The sequence below is a fragment of the Canis lupus genome, chromosome 9 (assembly GCF_011100685.1).
Source record: "Canis lupus familiaris isolate Mischka breed German Shepherd chromosome 9, alternate assembly UU_Cfam_GSD_1.0, whole genome shotgun sequence".
NCBI lineage: Eukaryota > Metazoa > Chordata > Mammalia > Carnivora > Canidae > Canis > Canis lupus.
This window is the reverse complement of record NC_049230.1, coordinates 896,495-920,681: the sequence shown is the minus strand read 5'-3', so window position 1 is coordinate 920,681 and position 24,187 is coordinate 896,495. Positions and strand designations below refer to the sequence as shown.

General features: G+C 51.4%; 1 protein-coding gene across 3 annotated transcripts in view; it reads right to left on the bottom strand.

The window, feature by feature from the left end:
- CSNK1D (casein kinase 1 delta) overlaps positions 1-20,373 on the bottom strand; it is a 34,435-nt gene extending 14,062 nt beyond the window's left edge. For all 3 annotated transcript variants that reach the window (XM_038546245.1, XM_038546247.1, XM_038546246.1), the window contains exons 1-3: positions 19,987-20,373; positions 12,749-12,859; positions 238-386 (exon numbers count right to left, since the gene is read on the bottom strand). In XM_038546245.1, the coding sequence (XP_038402173.1) occupies positions 238-386; positions 12,749-12,859; positions 19,987-20,062 (336 nt within the window). In that variant the 5' untranslated portion in view covers positions 20,063-20,373. The remainder of the gene's footprint in view (positions 1-237; positions 387-12,748; positions 12,860-19,986) is intronic.
- Positions 20,374-24,187: the final 3,814 nt, after the last annotated feature.

Below are 24,187 nucleotides of genomic sequence, written 5' to 3'. Positions count from 1 at the left end.
TCCCACCAGGAAGCACACACAGGATCCTGAGGGAAATGGAGCCATGTGGGGTGGTCTCCAAGCCCAGCCCTCACGCATGATCCGGCACCAAAGATTAATGTTCTCGCTCAGTCCCTGGGCGCTAACAGGCATAAGACAAGGACAAGAGCCCCTGAATGAGCTGCCAGACTTCTGAGTCACAGCAAGCACGTGTCAGGGGCCCAGCTTCCCTGTCACCTCAGAAAAATGGATTCTTACCATCTGGTCAGCAAGCAGCAGGACAGTTTTGAGGCTGAACTTCCTCGAGCAGAAGTTGAAGAGATCCTCCAGGCTCGGCCCCAACAGCTCCATCACCATGACATTGTAGTCTCCCTCTGCACCACACCACCGGATGGTGGGGATGCCCACTGCAAGAGAAACCCGCCATGCCTGTGCTTGCACGCTGGCACACACCCCACGAGACACACCATGAGGCCAAGACCAGGCGGGCAGCGGCTAGAAGTGACACCAAGGAAAGAATGGAAGGCCAGTGGCAGGTGGGGGGAGGGGGGAAGTGAGCAGACCAAGAAGGGCTCCTCTGAAAAAAGCTGAGTCCCCATCCGCCCTGCCCCGCATCTCCCGCCCTCCCCATGAATCCGAATCTGGGACCAGCACAGGCTCCCTGTGGTTAATCAAAGTCTACACTCTGTTCAGGTTTCCTTGGTTCCCGTCACACCCTCTCTCCGCCCTGAACATCACATTTCCCCGACACCTCTGGGCCATGCTGGCTCTCCCGTCCTTGGTTTCAGGTGGCCCAGTAGTTCTGGGGGTGCTGGGACCCTCCCTCCATCGGGACACGTCTCACGTTGGGCGATGGGTTTGGGGAGGAAGACCATGGAGCTGAAGGCTTCTCATCGCGTCACTCAGGGGTCCCTGCTCGTCACCGAGGATGGGCCGTGACCCCTGGCTGGGGTGTGTTCATTGTCCTCAGGGCGTGTGACTGTTCTCTTTGGGAAGACCATGCGAACCCAAACTTCGGGCCGGGGTCCTGCTCCGCTTCTTGAGGGCAGAACATCTACATACAGTACTCAGATTTGTCTCTTCCTTCCCGTCTACTCATTCAATCACTATTTGGTGGGATGTGGGCCTGTGGGTATCCACCTTCTACTCTCATCTGTACTGAGTCCCCCGTCACTGTTGTGAACACTGAGGGCTGGGGCCCTTGACCAAAACTAAGTTTTTAGTTCAGCTTTCTATTTAGTTGTGATACCAACTAGGCAACTCCCTTTCACTTTGAAAATTACTTAAAAACGTGTTACATGTTTCATGAGAACAAATTAAAAAAATAGCTAAGTTACACAGCAGAATGAAGCAAAGGTCTTTAGCCCACCACCTACCCAGACCCAGGTCATTCCTCATAACTACGCCTACCGTTACACACCTCTCTCCACTCACTCCTGTACTCCCCACAGAATGACCCATCCAGGACTTTATCATTCCCTTGCTTTTAATAAAGAAGGATGCCGGTTTAACATTCAGCCATTAGAAAGGATAAAGTCTTGTCATTTTAGACAACATGGATGGACTAGAGAATATCATGCAAAGTACAATAAGTCAAAGAAAAAGAAATACCATAGGATTCCATTTCTATGTAGAATCTAATGGACAAAACAGGCAAATAAGAAACATTCATAAATACAGAGTAAAGTGGTAGACTTGCCAGAGAGGATGGAACAAAATAGGTGAAGGGTATTAAAAGGTACAATCTCTCAAGTTATAAAATAAGTCCAAAAAAAAAGAAAAAAATAAAAAGGTCACTAGGATGAAAAGTACAGTACAAAGGGAATACAGTCAATAATACTATCGGGACATGGTGACCACATCCACCATAGTGAGCACCGTGTAATATAGAGGCCTGTCAAGTCACTATGTTATACACCAGAAACTAATATAATGGAATTTTATATTTCTAATTGTTGTTTTTCTGCTTTTTAAAAAATATTTTTTTTTATTTATTCATGAGAGACCCAGAGAGAGGCAGAGACACAGAAGAAGCAGGCTCCCTGTAGGGAGCCCGATATGGGACTCGATCCCAGGACCCCGGGGTCACATCCTGAGCCGAAGGCAGATGCTCAACCACTGAGCCCCCCAGGTGCCCCCTACATTGTTTTTTAAGAAGTATGCCTGCTGTATAGTCTTCCCTTTGGAGAACAGATCATAATTCATCTATTCTTTCATTTGGACTATCTGGGTTTGCTTCATTACAGACGGTGCTACTAAGTACACCCTTATTCATGTCCCCGGATGAAAATTCTTCTACACCAAATTCTTATTCACATCCTGTTTCCCCAGGCACATGCCTACAAACACAGAGCACAAGTTGTCTGACTCTGCAAGATAATGTCACCTTGTTTCCTAAGACGGAGAGCCCACTCCACACACCCACCAGCAGTGAGCTGGTGGAAGCAGATCGGTGACTCTTCATCAAAATGCAGTGGGTGTGAGAGAGTGTATCAATGAACTCTCAATTTGGATCTTTCTTCCATATACTTACTGGCCACAAGCTGTTCTTTGAAATGTCTACCCATGTCTTTCGCAATTTCTGTATCAGGTAGTCTTTTGCCTATTTATAGCCGTTCTTTAAAAATTCTGGGTTCTGGGGCTCCTGGGTGGCTCAGTCAGTTAAACATCTGCCTTCACCTCAGGTCATGATCTCAGGATCCTGGGATCAAGTCCTGTGTCAGGCTCCCTGCTCAGAGGGGAGTTGGCTCCTCCTTCTGCCCCTCCCCCTACTTGAGCAAGTGTGCAAGCACACTGTCTCTCAAATACATAAATAAAATTTTAAAAAAATTCTTGGTACTAAACCATTGTTGCTTTTATGTGAGGCATTTTTTTTCTTTTGGAGCTTTTTGATGAGAAATTCTAACAAAGATGAACATATCGATCTTTTCCATTATGAGTAATGTGTTTAGTATAAGAAACCCTGAGTCAGAAGCAGATACTATTATTAAGTTACTCTACATCAACCAAGATGGAGTAATGGGGGCCTAACTTGCCCTGACATCCACAAAAACAAGAAGACTGAACATAACTCAGAACATGTGGAAAAATGGTTTCTAAAACACTGAACATGAGACAATGAACAACACCCAGGCCTGAAAGATGGGACACAAGCTGCGTGGGCCATAGGCTGCCCCCTTCCTGCCTCAACTGTCAGCAGAAATGCAAAAACTGAACAGACATAAGTAACTTGACTTCATCCCATAACTAGGCAGAGAAAGAACCTGAGGAACAGAATAAAATACCAAGCAGGTGAGCAAGTAAAATTCACAACGTCTGCCGTCCAAAGATTACCAGGTATGCAAAGAAGCGGAAAACATCCACACTGAGAACAATCAATTGAAACTGGTTCAGATGTTAGAATTAGCAGAGAAGCACAATAAGAGTTATGATAGGGATCCCTGGGTGGCTCAGCAGTTTGGTGCCTGCCTTCCACCCAGGGCATGATCCTGGAGCCCTGGGATTGAATCCCACATTGGGTTCCCTGAATGGGGCCTGCTTCTCCCTCTGCTTCTCTCTCTGTGTGTGTCTCTCATGAATAAATAAATAAAAATCTTTAAAAAAATAGTTATTATAGAGGCATCTGGGTGGCTCAGTCAGTTAAGTGTCTGACTCTTGATCTGCTCTGTGCTTTGCAAGGAGTCTGCTTGAGATTCTCTCTCCCCCCCATCTCTCCCTTCGTGTGCTCTCTAAAAATAAATAAATATTTTAAAAGTTATTATATATTCTAATTATATTCCATGTCAAAAAAGCTACAAAGGGGTGGCATGGAAAATTTATACAAGACTCAAATCTGGGACACCTGGGTGGCTCAGTGACTGAGCATCTGCCTTCAGCTCGGGTTGTGACCCCGGGGTTCCAGGATTGAGTCCCACATCGGGCTCCCCACAGGGAGCCTGCTTCTCCCTCTGCCTGTTGTCTCTGCCTCTGTGTCCCTCATGAATAAAATCTTAAAAAAATAAAAAGACTCAAATCCAACTTTTATAGATGAGAACTAGTGTCTGAGATTAGATGGTGCAAAAGAAAAGCTGCATGACTCGAAGGCATAGCAACAGATACTACTGGAAAAGCAGCAAGAACAGCTTCAAGCCACCTAATACCTATATCACTGGAGCACTCAGGAAAGAGGGAGGAGGGGGCCAGAGATGTTGGAAGTAGCTGGATGAAGACAACAAACCCACAGATGTAAGCTAGGCCGACCCTACACACAAGGGCCACAAAAAACATCACACAAATGTCCACACTTGCTAATAAAATCACTAGTGATAGAGCATCTTGAAAGCAACCAGTGGTTGAAAAACCACGTTACATAAAGAGGACAAAGACCAGGATGGCTGCAGACTCCTTGTCAGAAACGAGGCATCTAAAAGAACACAGTGGGGCAACATGTTTCAAGTACCGAGGACAAAAAACCTCCAAAAACCAAGATGAATGAACAGATTTTCAGATATAAAAAAGCTGAAGAATCCATCAGCAGCAGACCTGCACTGCTACATATGGGAATGGTCACCCTTCAGGCAGAAGGCAAGCAATGCCAGGCAGAAGTGTGGGCCCACACAAAAGGATGGAAAGCACTGGAAATAACAACAGAAGTTCACATATAAGATTTATAAATCTTTTTTTTATATAAAGATTTTATTTATTTATTCATGAGAAACACAGAGAGGCAGAGACACAGGCAGAGGGAGAAGCAGGCTCCCTGTGGGGAGCCCACGAGACTCGATCCTGGGACTCCAGCATCACACCCCGGGCCAAAGGCAGGAGGAGCTCAACCACTGAGCCACCCAGGTGTCCCTCACACCTAAGATTTTTAAAAATTACTTAAATCCCTTTAAGAGAAATGCATATTTGGGACATCTGGGTGGCTCAGTGGTTGAGCATATGTCTGCCTTTGGCTCCGGGTATGATCCTGGGTCCTGGGATCAAGTCCTGCATTGGGCTCCCTGTGAGGAGCCTGCTTCTCCCTCTGCTCTTCCTCCCCCTGCTCGTGCTCTTGCAAATCAATCAAAAAAATTTTTTTTAAAGATTTATTTATTTATTCATGAGAGACACAGAGAGAGGCTGAGATATAGACAGAGAGACAAGCAGGCTCCGCGCAGGAGCCTGATGTGGGACTAGATCCTGGATCCCAGGATCACGCCCTGAGCCAAAGGCACCCACCCAACCGCTGAGCCATCCAGGCATCCCCAAAAAATAAAATCTTAAAAAACAAAAGAAATATAAATAAAATACTTGATTAATCCAAAAACAGGCAAAGGAGGAGGGGAGACAAAAACCAGCAGTAAGATGGTAAAAAAACAAAACAAAACAAAAAAACAAACCTGGCCTGTCAGGAACCACATCAAGCGTTAAGTCCTCCCAACACTGCACACAACAGGTTCTAAGGAGGACACCAATTTTTTTTAATTTTTATTTATTTATTTATTTTTAATTTTTTTTTTGTTTTATTTATTTATGATAGTCACAGAGAGAGAGAGAGAAAGAGAGAGAGAGAGAGAGGGGCAGAGACACAGGCAGAGGGAGAAGCAGGCTCCATGCACCGGGAGCCCGATGTGGGATTCGATCCCGGGTCTCCGGGATCGCGCCCTGGGCCAAAGGCAGGCGCCAAACCTCTGCGCCACCCAGGGATCCCAGGACACCAACTTTAGACAGAAGGGTGCACGGAGCTGGGTTCACACGGGGTGCAGCAGGCTACGGAGAGCATTTCTGGGGATGTGCCTGTTATTTCATAAGGATAAAGGCCTTACTTGTGAGGAGAATATTACCACTCCATACATTCATGCACCTAATAGCAGAGCTAAAACATGTGAAGTAAAACTGCAAGGAAGCTGGCAAAACAAACAATTTGATGGTGTCCTTAACAGGCCCTCGGACTCTCCTCAAGTACACCTGGGCCGGTTACCAAGACATACCCAACGATGGACATTAAACAGACCTGGAGTTAAAAGGATTCAAGTTGTACCAAGTATGCTCTCAGATGACAATGGAATTCAGTCAGAAATAACAGAGTGCTCTCCGGAAAACCCCCAAATATTTGGATGCTATATAATACACTTTAAAATAATCCGCCTATCAGGGAGAAATCAGTAGAGGAATTAGAAAGTTTTTTGAACTAAATAAAAATGAAAACACAACACATCAGGGTTTATGAGACCTGCTCTAGGGGCACCTAGGGAAAAATCAATAGCAACCAAATGCCTCAGAAAATAGCAAATTAAACCCAAAGTAAACAGATGAAATGAAAATGATCACAGGAGTAATCAAGGGAAAGGAACATAAAGAAACAAAAATTACTGAAACCACATGTTTTTTGAGAAGATTTTTGATAAACCTCTAATCAGACTGATGAGGAAAAAATAAGAGAAGGCGCAAATTAGCAATATTGAATGGATTCTACATCTATTAAAAGGCTAAATAGAGGAACATTATAAACAGCTTTATGTCAGTAAATTCAGTAACAGATGACACAGACAGTTTGAAAGACACCAACCATCAAAGTCCTGTCACTGCTGGCGGGAACGTAATGGGACAGCCACCTGGAAAGCAGCTGGACTTTATTAAAAGGGAAAAGCATTCACCTACTTCTGATTCAGCCATTCCACTCCTAGAAAAGATATTTACCCATGAGAAGAAGAAATAAACGTCCATGCAAATACCTACACAAACATTTACAGCATCTTTGTCAGGAACGCCCATGAACAGCTTTCTCAATCCTCTACTCTGGGCACTTCTTGGTGCATGGGGAGGACTCTTGGAGGTGGGGCAGGCTTTCTGGAGCAGGAGTGTGGCCAGGCCACAGCTGCAGACTCGCTGCTGTAAGCTCACAGGCATCGCTCTCAGAGGCACTATGTCACTTCTCACTGTCCCAAAGAACTTCGCCCGGGGTCCCACATTCTCAGGACTCCAATTGCCCTGACCCTGTATAAATGACAGATCTTGATGGCTTCTAACTGCTCTTGATGTAATAAGCATTCTGGTTTTACGTTCCCGTATTTCTGGGTGATGCTCTCTTTCTGTACCGGGTTCTCTCTCGGGGCAAAGCCATTTCAGGGAGGGAGTCAGCAGCAGCCCAGGACTCTGGAACAGGACTCTGCTCTGCCATTTCCCCAGCATGCAGAACTACTTGGGGTGCGCAGGAACCACCCCATTTTACCAGGGCTGCCCTGTGACTTGATGTCTCTCTCCTAGAAGATTGGGCACTGGTCTGAACAGGAAAGGTGTACAAGGGGGTCAGAAGGCGCTGAGAAGCCCCGACTATGGTATGTTGGTCTGCACCAGCAATGGACTACTATTCTGGACCCCCAATCTCAGGACATGGGCTCCCTTCACTGGCTCAGTCCAGCCTACCAGCACATCAGGGTCCGTGTGTGTGTATGAAGCAAAGCCCCAGGGGCACCTGGGTGGCTCAGTGGGTTAAGTGAAGCAATGTCCCAAATCCTTAACCTTGAACAATGCTGGGTTTTCCTACCTGGGCTTCCAGAGACCTCGATGTCCAAGGCCAGCACCCTGCCACAGCAGTGGTTAGTGCCATGGTGGGGAGTATGATGGAGTGCACTGGGACCAGCCGTGCCTCATTCTGGTTTCTAGCCACTCCCTTGAATTGCTGTGTCTGTTAGGCCTGGAGGACTCACAAGGTGCCGGCTGGGTTATCAATAGGCAGCCTGGCTTGTGTAAACAGAATGAGCTGGTCTTTCTCCATGTTCTTTTGGGGTTTTATTGTTCACCAACTTAAGTATGTATGTGTATATGTTGAAGGGGGCGGTGTCTTGAGCCATCTCTTCTTGGTGCCCCTTTATTCTGTTTCCTATTTGGGCCAATCTTCTGTTTTAAAAGCTTGCCTCCTTCCTACCTTATTCCTTTCTCTACCCACCCTGTCCCACACAAAAGCTCGTATACTCTTACAATTCCTGGGTTGGCTGCACAATGCTTAAATGATTCGCACAAAATTCTGAAGAAGCCAGAAACGTTCCATCCCCTGCCCCCAACCTTCTGAGTCAAAACTGTTCTTTGTCATGATTCATGCCAAACATGTTGCTGTATTTAGAGGGATCAAACCTCTTTCAGTCTCTAATCCTAGGGAAAAGGTGTGGGGTGGGGGACTGGGAAACCAAGAAGGGAAGATGACTGGACCTCCAAGTTACTCAGGAGCATCCCTGAAGGTTTAAGACATGCATGTCAAAGGGGCCACAAGATGGTTTAGTAGGATATGGTTGACTGTAACTCCATGTTTAATGCAGGAAACCAAAGTTTTCTGTGGAATCTTGAATTTCTGGGGAAGGAGAGAAGCTTGTGCCTATCTGCCTTCTCCCAAGCTTCCTCCTGCTCCTGAATTACAGGAGACTGAGCCCCTAGTTTTAGTGACGCCATCCCTGGAGCATACAGATGTGATGGTGGGATCTGCGACTGCTGTGTAACACACACACACACACACACACACACACACACACACAGCAACCCTTTCCTTTTCCCTCAGAAGATACAGAAGAGACGGAATGGTACCTGAGGGGACACAGACATCTTGTAATGGATTGGTACTGGTGTAATGAAGTGAACCGATGATATGTGTAGTGAGAGCCAGCTACCCACCAGAGGTCCATTCCTTTACAAATAACAAGTTTTATTTCTTCCTCTCCCACCCTTATTTTTAAATGCTCTTCTTTGTCTTCGGAGCTAGAAAGGGGACCCCGTGCCATGCTAGAGAGGAAAGGTGATGACGAGACCAAAGAGGATGTGGCTTCAACAGAAGCTCAGATGCCAGGCAGCTGGGAAATAACCTGCAGGCCAAGGGCCTGCCTGCTCCATGAGACACAATTCCACTCTCAGGCTGTGCACCAGAAAACATGATCAGGTGCTACTGAGGCACCGTCCCCAAGAATAAGAGGCCAGAAGCAGGAGCAAACTGCTTAGAGACAGGAGATTACTAAACAGCCATGGCACAGGACATCTTGGGAGCATGTGGGGTCAAAAGTAAAGTTGAATGGTATGTGAAAACCATACCAAAGACGTTCATATGTTGCACATGTGAGGCAGATGTGACTCAAAGACGCACGGAGTCCGTTTACACCGCTGAGGTGTTCCAGTGGCGGCACCATTTCTCCTAGTAGTCGATCCCAACGTCTTGTTACCCAGCATCAGGGAGCAGAGAGAATGCAGTAAAGGCAGAGCGCCCTTGCTCTCAAGAGTTCTCTGGTGAGAAGATGCTCAGCTTTCTGTGTAGCCTGCTTTGTCCTGAGCAGTCTAGATATCAAGTGCTGAGGCCCCAGGAAGCAATCAGCCATAAATCTATCACAAGCATGTTCCCACTGCCTGTCCGCAGATGGGGACTCTGGTGCCAGCACGATCAGAAACGTGGAAATGCACACTACTGCTGGGCCCATGCAGGCAAGGCTGGTAGGGCGAGGGCAGCAGTGACCAGCATGCTACCCCCACCCACGGGCCATTCAGATAGCAAATGGGTGGCCTAGTGTCACTACGTGTAGTTCTCAACACTTGATGGGAGTCCAAAGATACCAAAATCTCTGCTTGGGGGTGAAAAACTAGGCAACGGGAACAGGCATATGCTTTCCATTTTTACTTATGAGAAATTCCAGTATTTGACATTAATGCAAATAAATACAAATTTTCACAAAGTTTTTGGCAACTCAAACCTAAAACAACCATAAACAAACTGCCAAATGTTTCTAGACAAGGTCATTACACTTTCAAAAACAAATTACTTATGGGGTGGCTGAGAAACAAAAATCCTTAGGCAAGGATGCCAGGGGCAAACTCTGGACCATGGCTTCTCCCTCAGGGCACACTGGAACTGGTACGCGAGCACCAGGTGGGGCTGGGGTCCTGCCGCCTCTCAAGTAGGTGGGAGCAATGGGTGTTCACTTTAGGATCAGTTCCCACATATTACATATGTTCTCTGCTATGGGAACTGACCAGGACACAGGACGAGAGAAGGGAACTGGGGGACTCAGCCACTTCTACCGTGAGGGCCATGCGTGCTCAGTGCTCACCCTCACTGCCAGCCCAGATTTTATACAAATGGCCCACTCCACCCTCCCACACACCACACCCGCCCTGAGCCTTGACCAGAAGCAGCTGTGGACTGAACAAATGTTCTCTACTGAGAGGCCACCAAAGAAGGGATGGTCCAAAGCCACCCTGGAGACATCCAGATGAGAAAGAGCAGTTGATGTCTAAGCAGGACCTGGCACTCTACTGCATTTTGAGAAGAACATAATGTCTCCCCAAGTCATTTACCAACACATCTAAGCAAGGTTTATTCCTGCTTTTCCAGGCGTTTAATCCACCATTGCCAGCAAACTTGCGGCAGGTAGAAGCATCTGGGGCATGGTGCTGACTGCCAGGCAGGGCAGCTGCATGCCTCCTCAGGAGCAGAGCTGCTATGCAGCAGTGGCCTGGGCACGACGATGCTCAGGTTCAAATCTCTGTCCTCGGGCAAGTTCTGCGTATCGATTTCCTCAGTCAGGACACAAGGCTGGCTGACATGTTTCTGCACAGGACTGTAGTGGCAGCAGACATGCCAGTGTCTGTAAGTGGAGACCAACTCCTCCCCTAGGCGGCCTGCTTGCCTAAGTGCCGCTCTCTCTAGCCAGGCACAGCACCACTGCCACAGGCCAGGCAGTATCTAGACAACCCTGCACAGCAAGCTACAGAGTGCACGGCAGTCTCAGCTCCCTCCTATGATGTATCCGCACATGCAAGCAAGCCCAGGATGCAGCATTAAAAGCACCTAAGAACCACAGTCAGAGATACTTGCCGTCCCTTCACCACAACCAAGTGGTCTGTGTGTATTTGCATGAGATGTAATGCAGAAGGCTGACCTTCAGCAAGAGGACCCCTGCATCCTGTCTGCAGCCCCAGCGGCTTCATCTTGGTTAGGAGGAATTCACACAACACTACCAGAATCATGGACTCTGCGTTTCTGGACATCATCTCTTTTCAAAAATTGGTATCTTTACCTTTTTTTTTTTTAAAGCACCTTGATAATATCCATTAAGTGCACATTTGAAACAGGAATAAAACTCAATCTACAGGTGGAGGATGGCAAGAAGGGAGAAGATCCTAGGTTTTTAGGGTCCGAGAGAAGGGGCACAAATCTTAACGCAAGGATTCAAAGTGAGATGCAATGCTGCAGCTTGGGCCCTCAGGCCTGCCGCAGACGATTGTGGTTCAGGGACAGAGAAATCCCATCCTGAAGGGAATAAAGTCTTCTCTGTCCAGTCTCTCTTATCCAATTCCTATTGGGGTATCGGCTGACTGTCTTCTTTCCTTTTGCCCTCTGGCCCTCCAGCTTGCAAATTCTCAGAGATGCTGCTTGTTAACACTCAACACAACTTTTAACTGGAAGCTTTATTCAACCCCCAGCATCAGGCCCTCCCCAACCACGAAGGCCACCTCCCGAGTCATCTCCTTTTCATCACCACCTGTTAAGCTGTGTAGACTGTCCTTTTTTTTTTTTTTTTTAATTTTTATTTATTTATGATAGTTACAGAGAGAGAGAGAGAGGCAGAGACACAGGCAGAGGGAGAAGCAGGCTCCATGCACCGGAAGCCCGATGTGGGATTCGATCCTGGGTCTCCAGGATCGCGCCCCGGGCCAAAGGCAGGCGCCAAACCGCTGCGCCACCCAGGGATCCCTGTGTAGACTGTCCTTGATGCCTAAGAAGCCGGCCTTCTGCTGAGGGTCACCAGAGGGCAGACAAAATGGCTGGGTCCTCTGCTGACCACTCCCTGGGGCCCACAGGGGCCAGGACATTTTTACCAATGGCCTCCTCAGGCCCCCAGAAAGCCGAGATGGGACACCCTGGACCTCCTCTGTGAAGTGTCCTGAAGGACTGTTTGTGTTGCTCTGATATGTATGAGAGACATGTGTTGCTGTGTAAAGCAAGAAATGTTGGTTGCTAGTAGCAACACAGATTAAACCACTTTTGTGGAGGAAAGATGCCAGAGTGAAATTAATCCTCCCTTCTCACCTGAAAAAACGCAATTCAGACTCTGAAGACAAGCTTTCATTTGCAAGGCACCGAGAACACTCCAAACTATGAAAGTACCACAGAAGCTTCTGCCACGAAGGGTCTCCTAACAGGATGAAGTGCAGCCATTCTTCAGACACAAAGCCTTCTTCCCAAGGGGAGCTTCTTGGGGCAAAGCACGGACATGTCCTTCCTAATGCTGAGGTGTCTTCAGGACTCTGAGACGCCCAAGAAAAGCCCCGCCTGCTCCCTTAGCTGAACTATCTTAAAGTCCAGAGAATTCTAAAAGTTAAGATCAGACATCAGATACCCTTAGGCCCAAGAGAAGGTTTCGAAGAATTGGGACAATAATTGAGTTAGAAAGGGACACAGAGATCACAGAGTTCAAACTCTGTTTCACTCAGGAGCGTCTGAAGGGACTCCCCACCAAAGCTATGAGCAAACCATGTGACCGAGGTGGCATACCTAACAATCAGGAGTGTGCCTGAAAAATCACAATTTACACAAACCCTGAGTTCAAAGACACGACTAGTTAACATGAGGCTACGGAAAAGCAGACAATCATGCTTTATGTTGAACGAGGCCTTCAGTAGGCCTCTTGGTAGCTGAAGGAAGCCACATGACTGAGTCACATGTATGGACGTTTCCCTCCCTTTCCCAAATAAACCAGAGGCTATGCTTCATGATCCATTCTCCCTCATCAAATACAACCCTGGTTTTCTTTTGAACAGGTAAAGGGCATACCTCCTCCCTGCATCATTTTGTAGATTTTGCTCTCAATGTGGAGCTGAGGGTGTTTGGTTTTGACACATTCAAGCTTGATGGCAACTTCTTCTCCTGCAGCAATGTCCGTACCTTGGCAAAAGAGAAAAACCACAAACATTAATAATCTGGTGTCCACCACCTAACGCAATACTATAACACACCACAGACCTTCTGCTCCGCTTTCCCCTGTGAGATGGGTGTCGGTGGTTGACAAACCCTGTGGAAAAACCATCATTACTTTCACTTTTTAAGCAGGAAGTCTTTGATATGTATAGAAAAGTCTTATTTAGTATTCCCTCACCCACTTCCATATGTCCCACTCTGATCACGTCAATAGGGGACCCAGAGACAGGGCAGTGCATTTCTCTCTGCAAGGACTCCCATCTTTTCTGCCCTGAACTTTCCTGTCCCACCAGCTGGTGGTTGGCCCCTGTATTCACCTACCCAGGGCGAAGCAGTTCCAGGGTGACTGTGTGTGCTCCCCATTTCTCCATGCTGCCTGGATAGGCCTGTGTGGGTGGGTGGGTGTGGGCCTTCCTTTTTACCAAACACCCACGGCTTCAGTCCACCCACCCTGGGTGTTGAGCCGCATAAATCTCAGAACAGTTAAGGCACTTCTCCAGTGGAGCTGGTTCCCCCAAGGACACTCTGCAACCTTCTCCCTTCCTGGGGAATAGGACACTACTGTGCATTTCTTACTGATACTGGACCAGAAGGGTGGACTCCCCTTTAGAGCCCAAATGACACTTATGCAACATGTACCTGTCACATACCTTTTGTTAGTTTTATGCTAAAACTAACAAAACATCAGCTAATACCTCCTGATAACAGCCTATGTTCTATCTCTGCTTTACTTCAATTAAGGAAATGCAGATATGACAACGCCCTGCCCCAGGCTTCACACACAAATGCTCCTGAGCTCCCATTTGACCCAAAGCTGTGCCCATGAAACCTTCCTCAAGAAGCTTTAGCTGAAGAGAACAGGGAAGAGTCTTAACCTACACCTAGCTCTCCCCCAGGTGCCTTGTAAGTACAGGTGTCCCTTATCTGCAGTCAAACTCGGTCTGCAGACAGATGCTCCTGTGCCTGCCCTCTGGTCAGGTCAGCAGGAGCCTCACGCCACGTCACACACCCGCATCACTTCCCTCCCGCCCCTCGTCACATCGGCACTTCACCACTTCACAGGGTCACAAGAAAGGGGAGTACAGCTCAGTAGGATTTTTGTGAGACCCTAGTTACAGAACTTTATTTACAATATGTTGCTATGATTGTTCTATTTTATTATTAGCTATTGTTGTGAATCTCTCACTATACGTAATCTATAAACATTATCATGAGTAAGTATGTCTAGGAAGAAACAAGGTATACGTAGGGTTTGGTATTGTCCATGGTTTTAGGCATCCCGTATGGGTCATGAAATATGTCCCCTGTGGATAAGGATGTCTGCTGTACAAACCAGTTTAATCCTTCTCAGCAGTATGTTTATCTGTATTGGTTCCAGCAGTTCGACAGGCCCGGGACATTTCCTTCCCAAGGAGATCGTAGCATTGGACAAAGCAACCTCAACTGACTGGTTTCTCTCTCCCCAAGTTCAGGGGAAGAAGTGCAGTCTATTTCACAAGACGCTTGCAAGGGAGGATGCGTTAACAGTTACAAAGCACTTTGAGATTCCCAGACAAAGGCATTAAAACCACAAGCAGCCTGCAGGAACCCTGCCTGCTGTTGTTCATGTGTCCACTAAACACCTAAGAACCCCCAACGTCTCCCCCAGACTACCCAGATGGCTCCAAGAAGTACAGGGCTTCTGGTGGGCTTGAATCCAAAACCATGGTAATAACCAGCATCTGACCACTGCAAGTGACCATTCTAGATTTAAGAACCTCATTTACCATTCCACAGAGATTCTTCTGGGCACTCAGAAAGAAGACAGGTAATACATTTTGTTCTTCCTACCCGCATTTGCGATGATCTATCCAATTACAAGAGAAATGACTTCATCGTAAATGTACTGTGCAAATGAGAAATGCACTGGGAGTTCCTGTGAGGACCTGGACTCCGAGCTGAACCCGCCAGCCCAGGAGACACAGAGAAATGGATGACTCAGCTTACTGGTTACATCAGCAACTCTGTTCCCCAAAGCATGAGCAGTGGAGCCTTTAGTGAGAGCATTCTTGCTCCGCCAACTACGTCAGCATTGTCACCCTTGCCATGAAGCGGGTCTTCAATGACAAGACAGCCTGGACCAAACAGACTACCTACCAGACCACCACCTTCAAGAGGGCAGAGAACATTCTAGCTCCACCCTATTGTGGCAGATAATGTAAACATCTGGCCATCAATCCAGCAATACTGACAGGACAGTCTGGGAGACAAATAACCATAAGCAACTCTAAAACTCAATTTGAATCCTATTCTCCTATCATGGTGCCAATCTTCCTGCTGGACCACACCAGCAACAGAGTCAGCCTCCCCCAAGATCACACCAGCAAAAACACAGCCAGCCTCCCCCAGGAGCACACCAGCAAGCACAGCCAGCCTCCCCCAGGAGCACACCAGAAAATAGGGCCAGCTTCCCCGAAGACCACACCAGCAAACACAGCTGGCCTCCCCCAGGATCACACCAGCAACAGACCCAGCCTCCCCCAAGATCACACCAGCAAACAGCCAGCCTTCCTTGGGATCACACCAATGAACAGAGATTGCCTCTCCTAGGATCACACCAGCAACACAGCCAGCCTCCCCCAAGATCACACCAGCAACAGAGATAGCCTCCCCCAGGATCACACCAACAAAGAGGGCCAGCCTCCCCTAAGATCACAACTGTGAAGCTTGCCTCAAGTCTGATGAACCAAAGAGGAGCTGGGCTTGGGCTCTGCAAATAAATGTGATAACAGCATACACTCTGGATTGCTTCCCAGCAAGGTCTGTGCCCAATGGGTAGACGTACCAAGGAGCCCAGCTTCAAGCACTGTGCATTCCACGAGAAGCAAACATCACAGGCAAAACCAAGGTCCAGTGGTCTAGGGCCCTGTAGCCCTGCCCCACCTCCTACGGCTGGCATCACACCTCATGCTTCCCTGGCAGTCCTGCTCCAAGTCTAGTGCTCAAACCACCACCTGTCCACCTGTCCAAGTGGGGGTGGGGGGGAACAATACAGGGCAGCAAGAGAGCATTGAGGAGATCAGAGCAAAGCGATGTTGCTACATTTAATCTTACTTTACAAAAGTAATGGTTTATGGGGCAGCCCAGGTGGCTCAGCAGTTTAGCGCCACCTTCAGCCCAGGGTGTGATCCTGGAGACCCGGGATCTCCGTGTCGGGCTTCCTGCGTGGAGCCTGCTTCTCCCTCTGTCTGTGTCTCTGCCTCTCTCTCTCTGTCTCTCATGAATAAGTAAATAAAATCTTAATAAAAAAAAAAAGGTAATGGTTTATGAAGAATTGGTAATTACAAAACCTGTTCCTTCAGCACAACTTCTATAAGTACTTCTAGATAGGGAACAAGAAGTTAGAAGACCCCACTGAGCACTGGGTTTCAGATTCACAAGGCAGTCAATCCACAGTGTCCGTTTACACTTAAAACAGTTTTATCTCACTAACAACCTCAGCCCCTCCAGCAGCTTAAGCAGCCCCACCCTGTCAGACAAGAGTTCCTCTCTCTAGGCAAGGGTGTTATTCTGTTAGACACAGGTTAGTGGTGATCCTAGGAAAACAAAATTATGTCTCTCAAGTTGAGCAGACAAAATCAGATGATGAATTAAGTGAACCGAACCCCAAGCCTGAGTCTGTCCTGGGACAGCTGTCCTTAGGCCCAACTCCCAATGAGGATTGTCTTATCAAAGAAACAGGGAGAGGCCTCTGGGCAGCCAGGCAAAGGTCACTCTAAACAGGGCAAATGTTGACTAGGCAACTGATGCAGGATCACAACCTCTCATTAGGGACACTCAAAGCTTAAGCTACCACCCTAAAGAATGAAACCAGGTGACCAGGAAAGCTTCAGACAGTGCAGGCAACTGGTCTTCTCTCCCAGCCAGCTGGCCAGCCAGCCACCACTCTAGAACCCCTACTGTGTGCCAGACATCCTTGCATGGTGTTCCTGAAGAAAAAGGAAAGTCCATGAGAGGGGAAAACATGAATATCGAGTATGAAGAGGTTACTAAACTTTAGCTCTCTATAGATGTTCATGTACGTTACGACGGCAGGCTGCACAGTCCATCCAGGTAACACATGCAGAGAGGAGGCCATCCTCTGATAAATGGAGTGACCCCAAAGGCCAACACGGACAGGAAGAAAACCTACATTCCATCAACCATGAAAGACAGGGGCGTAGGTGGGTCCGAGGACCCTTCAGCCAGCCTCTACAAGACAAACATGGATGACAACAGAGAGGACGGGGGCTTGCAGACACTCTGGAACACTGGATGAACTGAAGAGGGTCTGTGCTGACTGTAGCACCACCACCCGCCTGGCTCTAGCACTCTTCTCCACACATCCTCTTCTTCCCTCAGCTCTACTGGTCACACTGGGAACACGTGGTCCACAGTAAGAACACTCCCTCCCTGTTTTCAAATGTTATTAGCAGGTATACAGGAGGTACACTGTCTGCAAATGAAAGGGCTTCTGATGTCCAGTGCCTCACAAGACATCACCTCCAACAGCAAGGGGCCAAAGCACGTGGAAGCTAAAGCTGATGAAGACACAGGGGTGGGAAGGCTTTGCCTTATGGCCAAAATAGCAGGTACAGGCAACGTTTCGCATAAGCACGTATCGCACAGAATACAGGAACTCTGAGGCCTTTGCACCCTGCCCTTCCTGACAGCCTTCGGGATCTGGCAAGCTTGGAGGTAAATAGAAGATGGGGACCGCACATTTGGGGGTCCATCGTGGCCCAAGTGCAGTACTTTCTGAAGTCCAGGCACTGGAGAAATAGCCCATCTTTAAAAGGGCCATGTGGGATGGACTGGAAGAACTGGCAGGGCACAGGGCCGCATGACCATGTCAATGCAGCAGGCGGCCGGGAAGGCAGGCCAATACCGGGCCCTCCTGGTCCATGAGGCACTCAGTAAACTGAAAGACGGCCTCCCCTCCTCGCAGTTTCAAACCTCTGAAAGCACACAACAATTTCTGTCCCAGGCAGAAATCCAAGACCCCAAATGCAGGATCACAACACAGGGAACCTACCTGGAGAAGTCGAGTGTTCTGATCAATAGTAAAATGACAGCAGCAGAAGTGATTTAAATTGTAATCACAGCAGAATACATGGAACCTAACCATTTTCAAGATATGAGGATGCAATTCCTTAACTAATGCCTTTACCTACAGAGGAGGAACTATGGTAGGGATGACTCATTCTGTTCCGTGGTCTTTGGGGCAGCCATCTTTGAGTCTCACCTACAGCTGGTGGGGTTCCTCAGACCCTGCGGTCCAGCCACATCTCTCAAGTAACAAGATCACCTCTCCTCTGTGGAGCAGCACTCAGCCTGAATGGACCCCCGTGGGGGCCCAGAGCCCATGCTGACGGAAAAGATCAGCTGTGGCCTAAGTGCACCTCAACAGGCCGTGCGGGTGCTAGGAGCGAGGGTGTGAGACTGAGGAGAGACCCCTCTGGGACAGGTCAGCCTGAGCCGTGCATCAGGTGCCGCCGGTGTGCCTAACACAAGGGGAGGCCCAGAGGGCACCACGGTGAATAAGCACACGGGGCTCCCTGCACCAGCTTCAGAAAGCACAGAGCTGGCTAGCACCTGAGGACAGAGAGTTCCAAAACAAATACCTACTTTTTGATGCCCGTGTAAAGGTGACGAATGCATGGACTTCTCAGGACAGCTCCTAGATCCTAGATTAAAACTTTGGCCAAATTTTACTGTTCTGGGAATAACGCAAACAGTTTACATTCACCCAGCAAATTTCCCTAAAGGAACGCTGCTCAGAAGGCAGCCAGCAAACTACTGGAGAGAAACGTCTGTGAAGTGTGTTTTGCTCAGCAGGACAGTAAGGCAGAGGGCAGGCAGGATCAGAGGCATCTGTAGGGCCCGGGACAGGCTTGCTCTGTGGGGTGAGAAGGCACCAAAAGCGGTAATGAACAAACGTGTGCACTCCTAACGCCGTCAGCCCCGGAGGTGCAGCTGCTCCGGGTGACAAGACGGGAGGCCGGGTGGGGACCCCCTGAAGCCACTCCTGACCCCTCTGACAGGTACATAGCCCAACAGAAGCAGCAGGGCAGGGGCTCTGCGCAACATCGGAGCGTGTTTACCCCAGACTTGCGCAACAGTCCCTCTGCGCACACAGCCCCGCCAGGCTGTGCGTCCCCAGGTCCAGGGGGGTACCGGCGACAGCAAAAGTTATTTTTAAATCCCCAACTTGAAGGCTCAAGCCGACCGTTCACGTTACACGTGCATTTCCTTGCACTGCAAATCGGAAACGATCCAGAACTTTCCAATCCCATTTTTCTTTCTTTCTTTCTTTTATTTTTTTATTTTTTACCCCAGATGTACCTGGAGAACCGTAACGGCCAGAGGGACCACCTCGGGAGTAGAGAGCGCTTTACTACTTTATTTGCCTCTAATTTTTGCCCACACCGCGACGCCGACTCCGTCTGCGCTCCCCCAAATCCCAGTCTGGCTCCGGCGGAGGCACCCCGTCCACAACTTGGATGCGCAACATGTCCTTCGGGGGCCGCTCGACGGGGCGGGGGACCCACCCGGCGGCCCCGCGCCCGCCCCGGCGCCGTCAGAGCCCGGGGAGCCGCCGAGCTGGGGCTGCGCCGTCGCACGGGCCCGCGGGCCGCGGAAGCCTGAGGCCGGCGCCCCGACCCCCCCCCGGGCCCCCCCACGTGCCCGGGCCGCAGGGGGCCGCACACCCGCCCGGCGGCCTTTGTCTGCCCGCGGGGGACACCCGGGCGCGGACAGCGGGCGGGGGTCTGGGGCGGCGCAGGGCCGCTCCCGGCAGCCTGGGGCGCACGTCCGGGCAGGCGCCCCGGGGCACGGCCGGACCCCGCGGAGGGGCTGGGGGCGGGGCGGGGCGGGGCGGAGGGGTGGGTCCCGGTCACCGCCGCGGGCCAGCGAGGGGGGTCCCCGGGGCGGAGGCGGGCCGCGGGGCCTCGCAGCGGGGTCCGGGCGTGTCCGGGGTCCTGGGCGGGGGTCCCCGACCCGGGGGCGGGGGGGGGCGCGGAGGGCGCGGACGCCGGTCCGGGGGCGGCCCGGGCTGGGGGGGAGGGGCGCCTCACCGAGATAGATGTCTCCAAAGGAGCCGCTGCCGATCTTCCGGCCCAGCCGGTACCTGTTCCCGACTCTGAGCTCCATGGCGGCGGCGGCGGCGGGTCCGGCTCGCTCCTGCCCTCCCAGCCGCTTCCTGGGTCTGAGCTCGGGGAGGCGGCGCCGCTGCTGCCGCTACGGCGGGTCGGGCTGCCGGCTCCGCCCCCCTCACGGCCCCGCTTTCACCATCGCTTTCCGGCCGCCCCGCTGCTCCCAGCGCCTCAATACGGGGCGGATGGGACAGTCCGAGCGCCGCCGCCCCTGCTCCGGCCCCCGCCGACCCCGCTCGCCCTCTCCCCGCCGCGGATGGACTCGGATCTTCCGGGCCTAAATCCCCCTTCAGCTGCCCGAAGGAGCCGCCGCCATCGCGCTGTGACGTCACTTCCCCTAGCAACCCGGAGGGGCGGGGCCGCGCTCCCCGAGGGGCGGGGCCGCGGCTTCGGACGGTGGGGCGGGGCCTGGGCGGGGCCAGGGGGCGGGGCGGGGCCAGCGCGCACCCGCGTCCTCGAGAACCCCGGGACCCCGGGGCGGTCCCCTCTTTTCGGTTTGCCCAGCCGCCTCAGCCCCGGGCTGCCGGGGGTCCATTCCACGTGCAGCCTGCACGTGCTGGCGCAGGGGCTTCGTATGTCCTCGCGGGTGCCGGGGAAGCCAGCGACTCCCCGCGACACACCTGGGACAGGCCCCAGGGCAGTGCTTTTTGCAAGAGGGACGGGGGCGGAGCCTGTCTGCCCCTCCAGCCCAGGGACCCGCAGGACCCCGGGGACTCAGGTGTGCCCGGCCCGCCGCTGCAGCACTGCCCGCCGCTGCCCGCCCACGCCTCAAGCCTTATGCGCTCAAACCTAGAGCCCGAGGTCAGACCCGAAAGGAGAAGGCGCAGCTACCAGGGATTCAAATGGTGAGGCCGTGGGCCTGCCTCTCAGTCTCATCTTCCTGGAGAACAAATCAACCTTTTCACCTAATTTGTATCTAGTCTGAAGGTTCCTCTTGCAAAAGAAAGCAAGAATGTTAAAGTTCAGAATGATGCCTGGCTTCAAAGATCTGGAGTCTTGATTCTGATCACTGGAAGGGAGTCCTCCAGGGAAGCATCCAAGCCGAGAAGGAATGACTTCCTTGTCATTCCTTCTGGCGCCTACGCCCCACGTAAAAAGGGAGAACCGTAGCACATAATGTTAATGCGTACTTGGGAGCATCTGGCAAATACCTACTACTCTATGCGTGGGGCCTGTGTGCTGGGCCTGTGCACGGGGCTGGCTGCGGCCAGGAGAGCAGCCTGTGTGCCAATGGACCATCAGGACCTCCTCTCCGGGTGGCCCAGGGGAGGCGGGGAAGGAGCGCAGTGGGCAGTGAGTGTCCTTCTGCCCCTCTCCCACACTCAGTCTCAGGAGTGCAGCCCCTGTCCAAAAATAGCTGGGGGTGGGGTTGGGGAGGCTGGCATCAATTCCTGAGCGTTGCTAGCAGTGCCTGGACACGGGAGAGGCTACCAGGCAAACCATGATCAGCCGCTGGTGAGCGGTGGGCAGTGGGGAATGCCCCATGGCCGTGTCAGCCTGGTTTCTCAGTCTTACAGTGTGAGGGTGGGGGGATATTGTCAAACTGGTAAAAACAGCCTGTTGCCAGAATTCCCTGGTGAACAGTGTCCTGCTCCCCTCCCCAAAAGCCATGAGTACAAACTGAGAAAGGGAAAGGGACCTGGATGTGCAGACCTCCGGCCGCTCCCTTAGCCACCCTGGGCTGATGACTGGCCAGCAGTCCCATCCTGGGAACTAAGTGTCCTCTCTCAAAAAGAAGCTGCAACTCTTGGGGCCTCCCCCAGGTCCCAGGGTTCTGCCCATATCCCCCATTTACGCTTGGAATTGGTCAGGTTAATCAGCCAACAACAGGACCAAAGTCCTTGCTTGTGTTTTGCTTCCCATAATGGGGGGAGTGCCCGGAAGAGGCCTGCGCAGGAGCAGCGCACCTTCTTTGAGGAGCCATCTACAAGGGCCTAAGCCCAGGTCAGAGGCCTCTCACCCCAGCACCATGCTGCGGGCGGCCTGCCCCAGAGGCTACAACTGTCCCCAATGTATTCCCTAGTTTCCTGTTGCTAAAGCCCCTTGCAGGGTGGAGGTAGCCGAGGCCGTGCCACGACAGCTGCTTCTCCAGAGTCCAGGGTGAGTCAGAGTGGCGCTGGCCTGGCTGGTGCACGCTCCAGCATCCTCTCTGTGCTCACGTGCTCTGCCATTCACTTGTGTGGCCTTTTTTTTTTTTTTAAAGATTTTATTTATTTATTTATTTATTTATTTATTTATTTATTTATTTATGATAGACCGAGAGAGAGAGAGAGAGAGAGAGAGAGGCAGAGACACAGGAGGAAGGAGAAGCAGGCTCCATGCCAGGAGCCCGAAGCGGGACTCGATCCCAGGACTCCAGGATCGCGCCCTGGGCCAAGGGCAGGCGCCAAACTGCTGAGCCACCCAGGGATCCCCTCACTTGTGTGGCCTTCAGAAGGGCTGGAGTCCCTGCCCCCAGACCCTTCCTTGGAGCGTCGATGAGAGCACCAGGAATAACGCAGGGGGCGAGAAGGCTGGCACAGGTGCCCATGTGTTCTTGCTGTTGGAAACAGCCTTACCTGTGTCCCAGCTCACACTGACATCGAGCCATACCCACAACCGCCCCTGGCACATAGTAGGCACTCAATAAACCCTGGCTTCATGAATGACTCCCAGGCCAGGCCTTTGCAGCTGGGGTGTCCTCCCTGTGCCTCACCCCCAGCTAGGTTCCCTGCCCCCCTCCCTGGCCTGTGCCATCTGCTCCCCCAAAAACTCCCTCACGCCCAGATCTCTGGGGGTGTGTTCCTAACTGGGCCAGCGTCTTTTTTATTTTAATCCAAACCTGCAGTAGAAGGAAAGTCTCACCCAAAAGCCTTGGTGCTGGGGACCCTTGGGGCCAGGCCCCGCCCCCTGTGGGCCCCGCCCCGCAGGCCTGCCCCTACAGCTCCCCCCTCTTACCACAGGGCACAGTGCTAGGCTGTCTGTCGGGTGCCACGAGTGTGTCTGCGGTGGATTCCTGCTCCATCCAGCACTGAGGTTTCAATGCACTGACACGACTGTCCCCTTTGCTCCCTTGACCTCTTGGACAGGCCAGGAAGCCTTGAAGGACAGTGGGTCCAGCTTGACGGCTGCCGACCAGTAGAAGCCGAGTGGAGAGAAGCAAACAGCTCCCATGGGTCCGGGCAGTGGGGGGTTTCCCAGGCCTGCTGTCTGGAGTGTGTCCGTGTGTGCGTGTGAGCAGCCTTAGTGACATTTAGTTCACACGCCACTTGATGCACACTTTTAAAGGATGCAGTTCAGGGGATTTTAGTGCCTTCACGGAGGTGTGCAACCATCACCTCAATCCACTTTACCTTTTCATCTCCCGGAAAAGAAGCTTGTAGCCGGCAGCTCTGCCCCCCGCACCCCACGAAGCCTCGAAGCCCTGTGCTCTCATTCACTGGCGTGGCCAGGGCCGGATCAGGCTGCCACGGTTTGTGATTCCTTGTCGGAGCAGGTGCACGTCTCCATTCTCCCACCGTGGCCCTGCGTCTGACCCTTTGGGGAAGAGCGGCACAGTCCAGTCTCAGGAAGTAGGAGGGGTGTGCGTGTGTGCCTGTGCCTGTGTCCTCGGAAGGGTACCTGACCCGGGCCTGCGCATCTTCAGTGCTGCGGGCAGCTCCCCGCCTCTGCCACAGGGCACAGTTCTCTGCCCTCCTGGGCTATGGTGCTCTAGCTTCTAGTACGTTTTGCCCGTGAGCTCCTCTGACCTCTCTACTGTGCCTCTTCAGCTTCCTGAAAGCAGGAAACTAGCTGGTCTTGATTGGCCGGTTCTTTTTCTGCCCCAGGTCACAGGTCACTGGCAAGCCCAGCAATAATACCTTGGGACTAATTAATGGGGACTGAGTCCTTTGCACAAATCCTGAGGACCTGTGGCTCCCCTGGGCCAGAGCTGGGGCAGCTGGGTCACCAAGGAGAGGCTTTGTGCCTCAGGCTCCCACACCGGAGAGAAGGTCGCCCCAGCTGCCGCTCTCTTCATCTAGTTGGTGCGTGGGCACCCAGAGGTGACCCGTCTTCCCGGTTCCACCCCTGCTGCATGTTGATAAATCACAGCAGTGCAGAGCGGTATTACTCCCTTAGAGTCATCTTCGCTAGATGCAGAAAC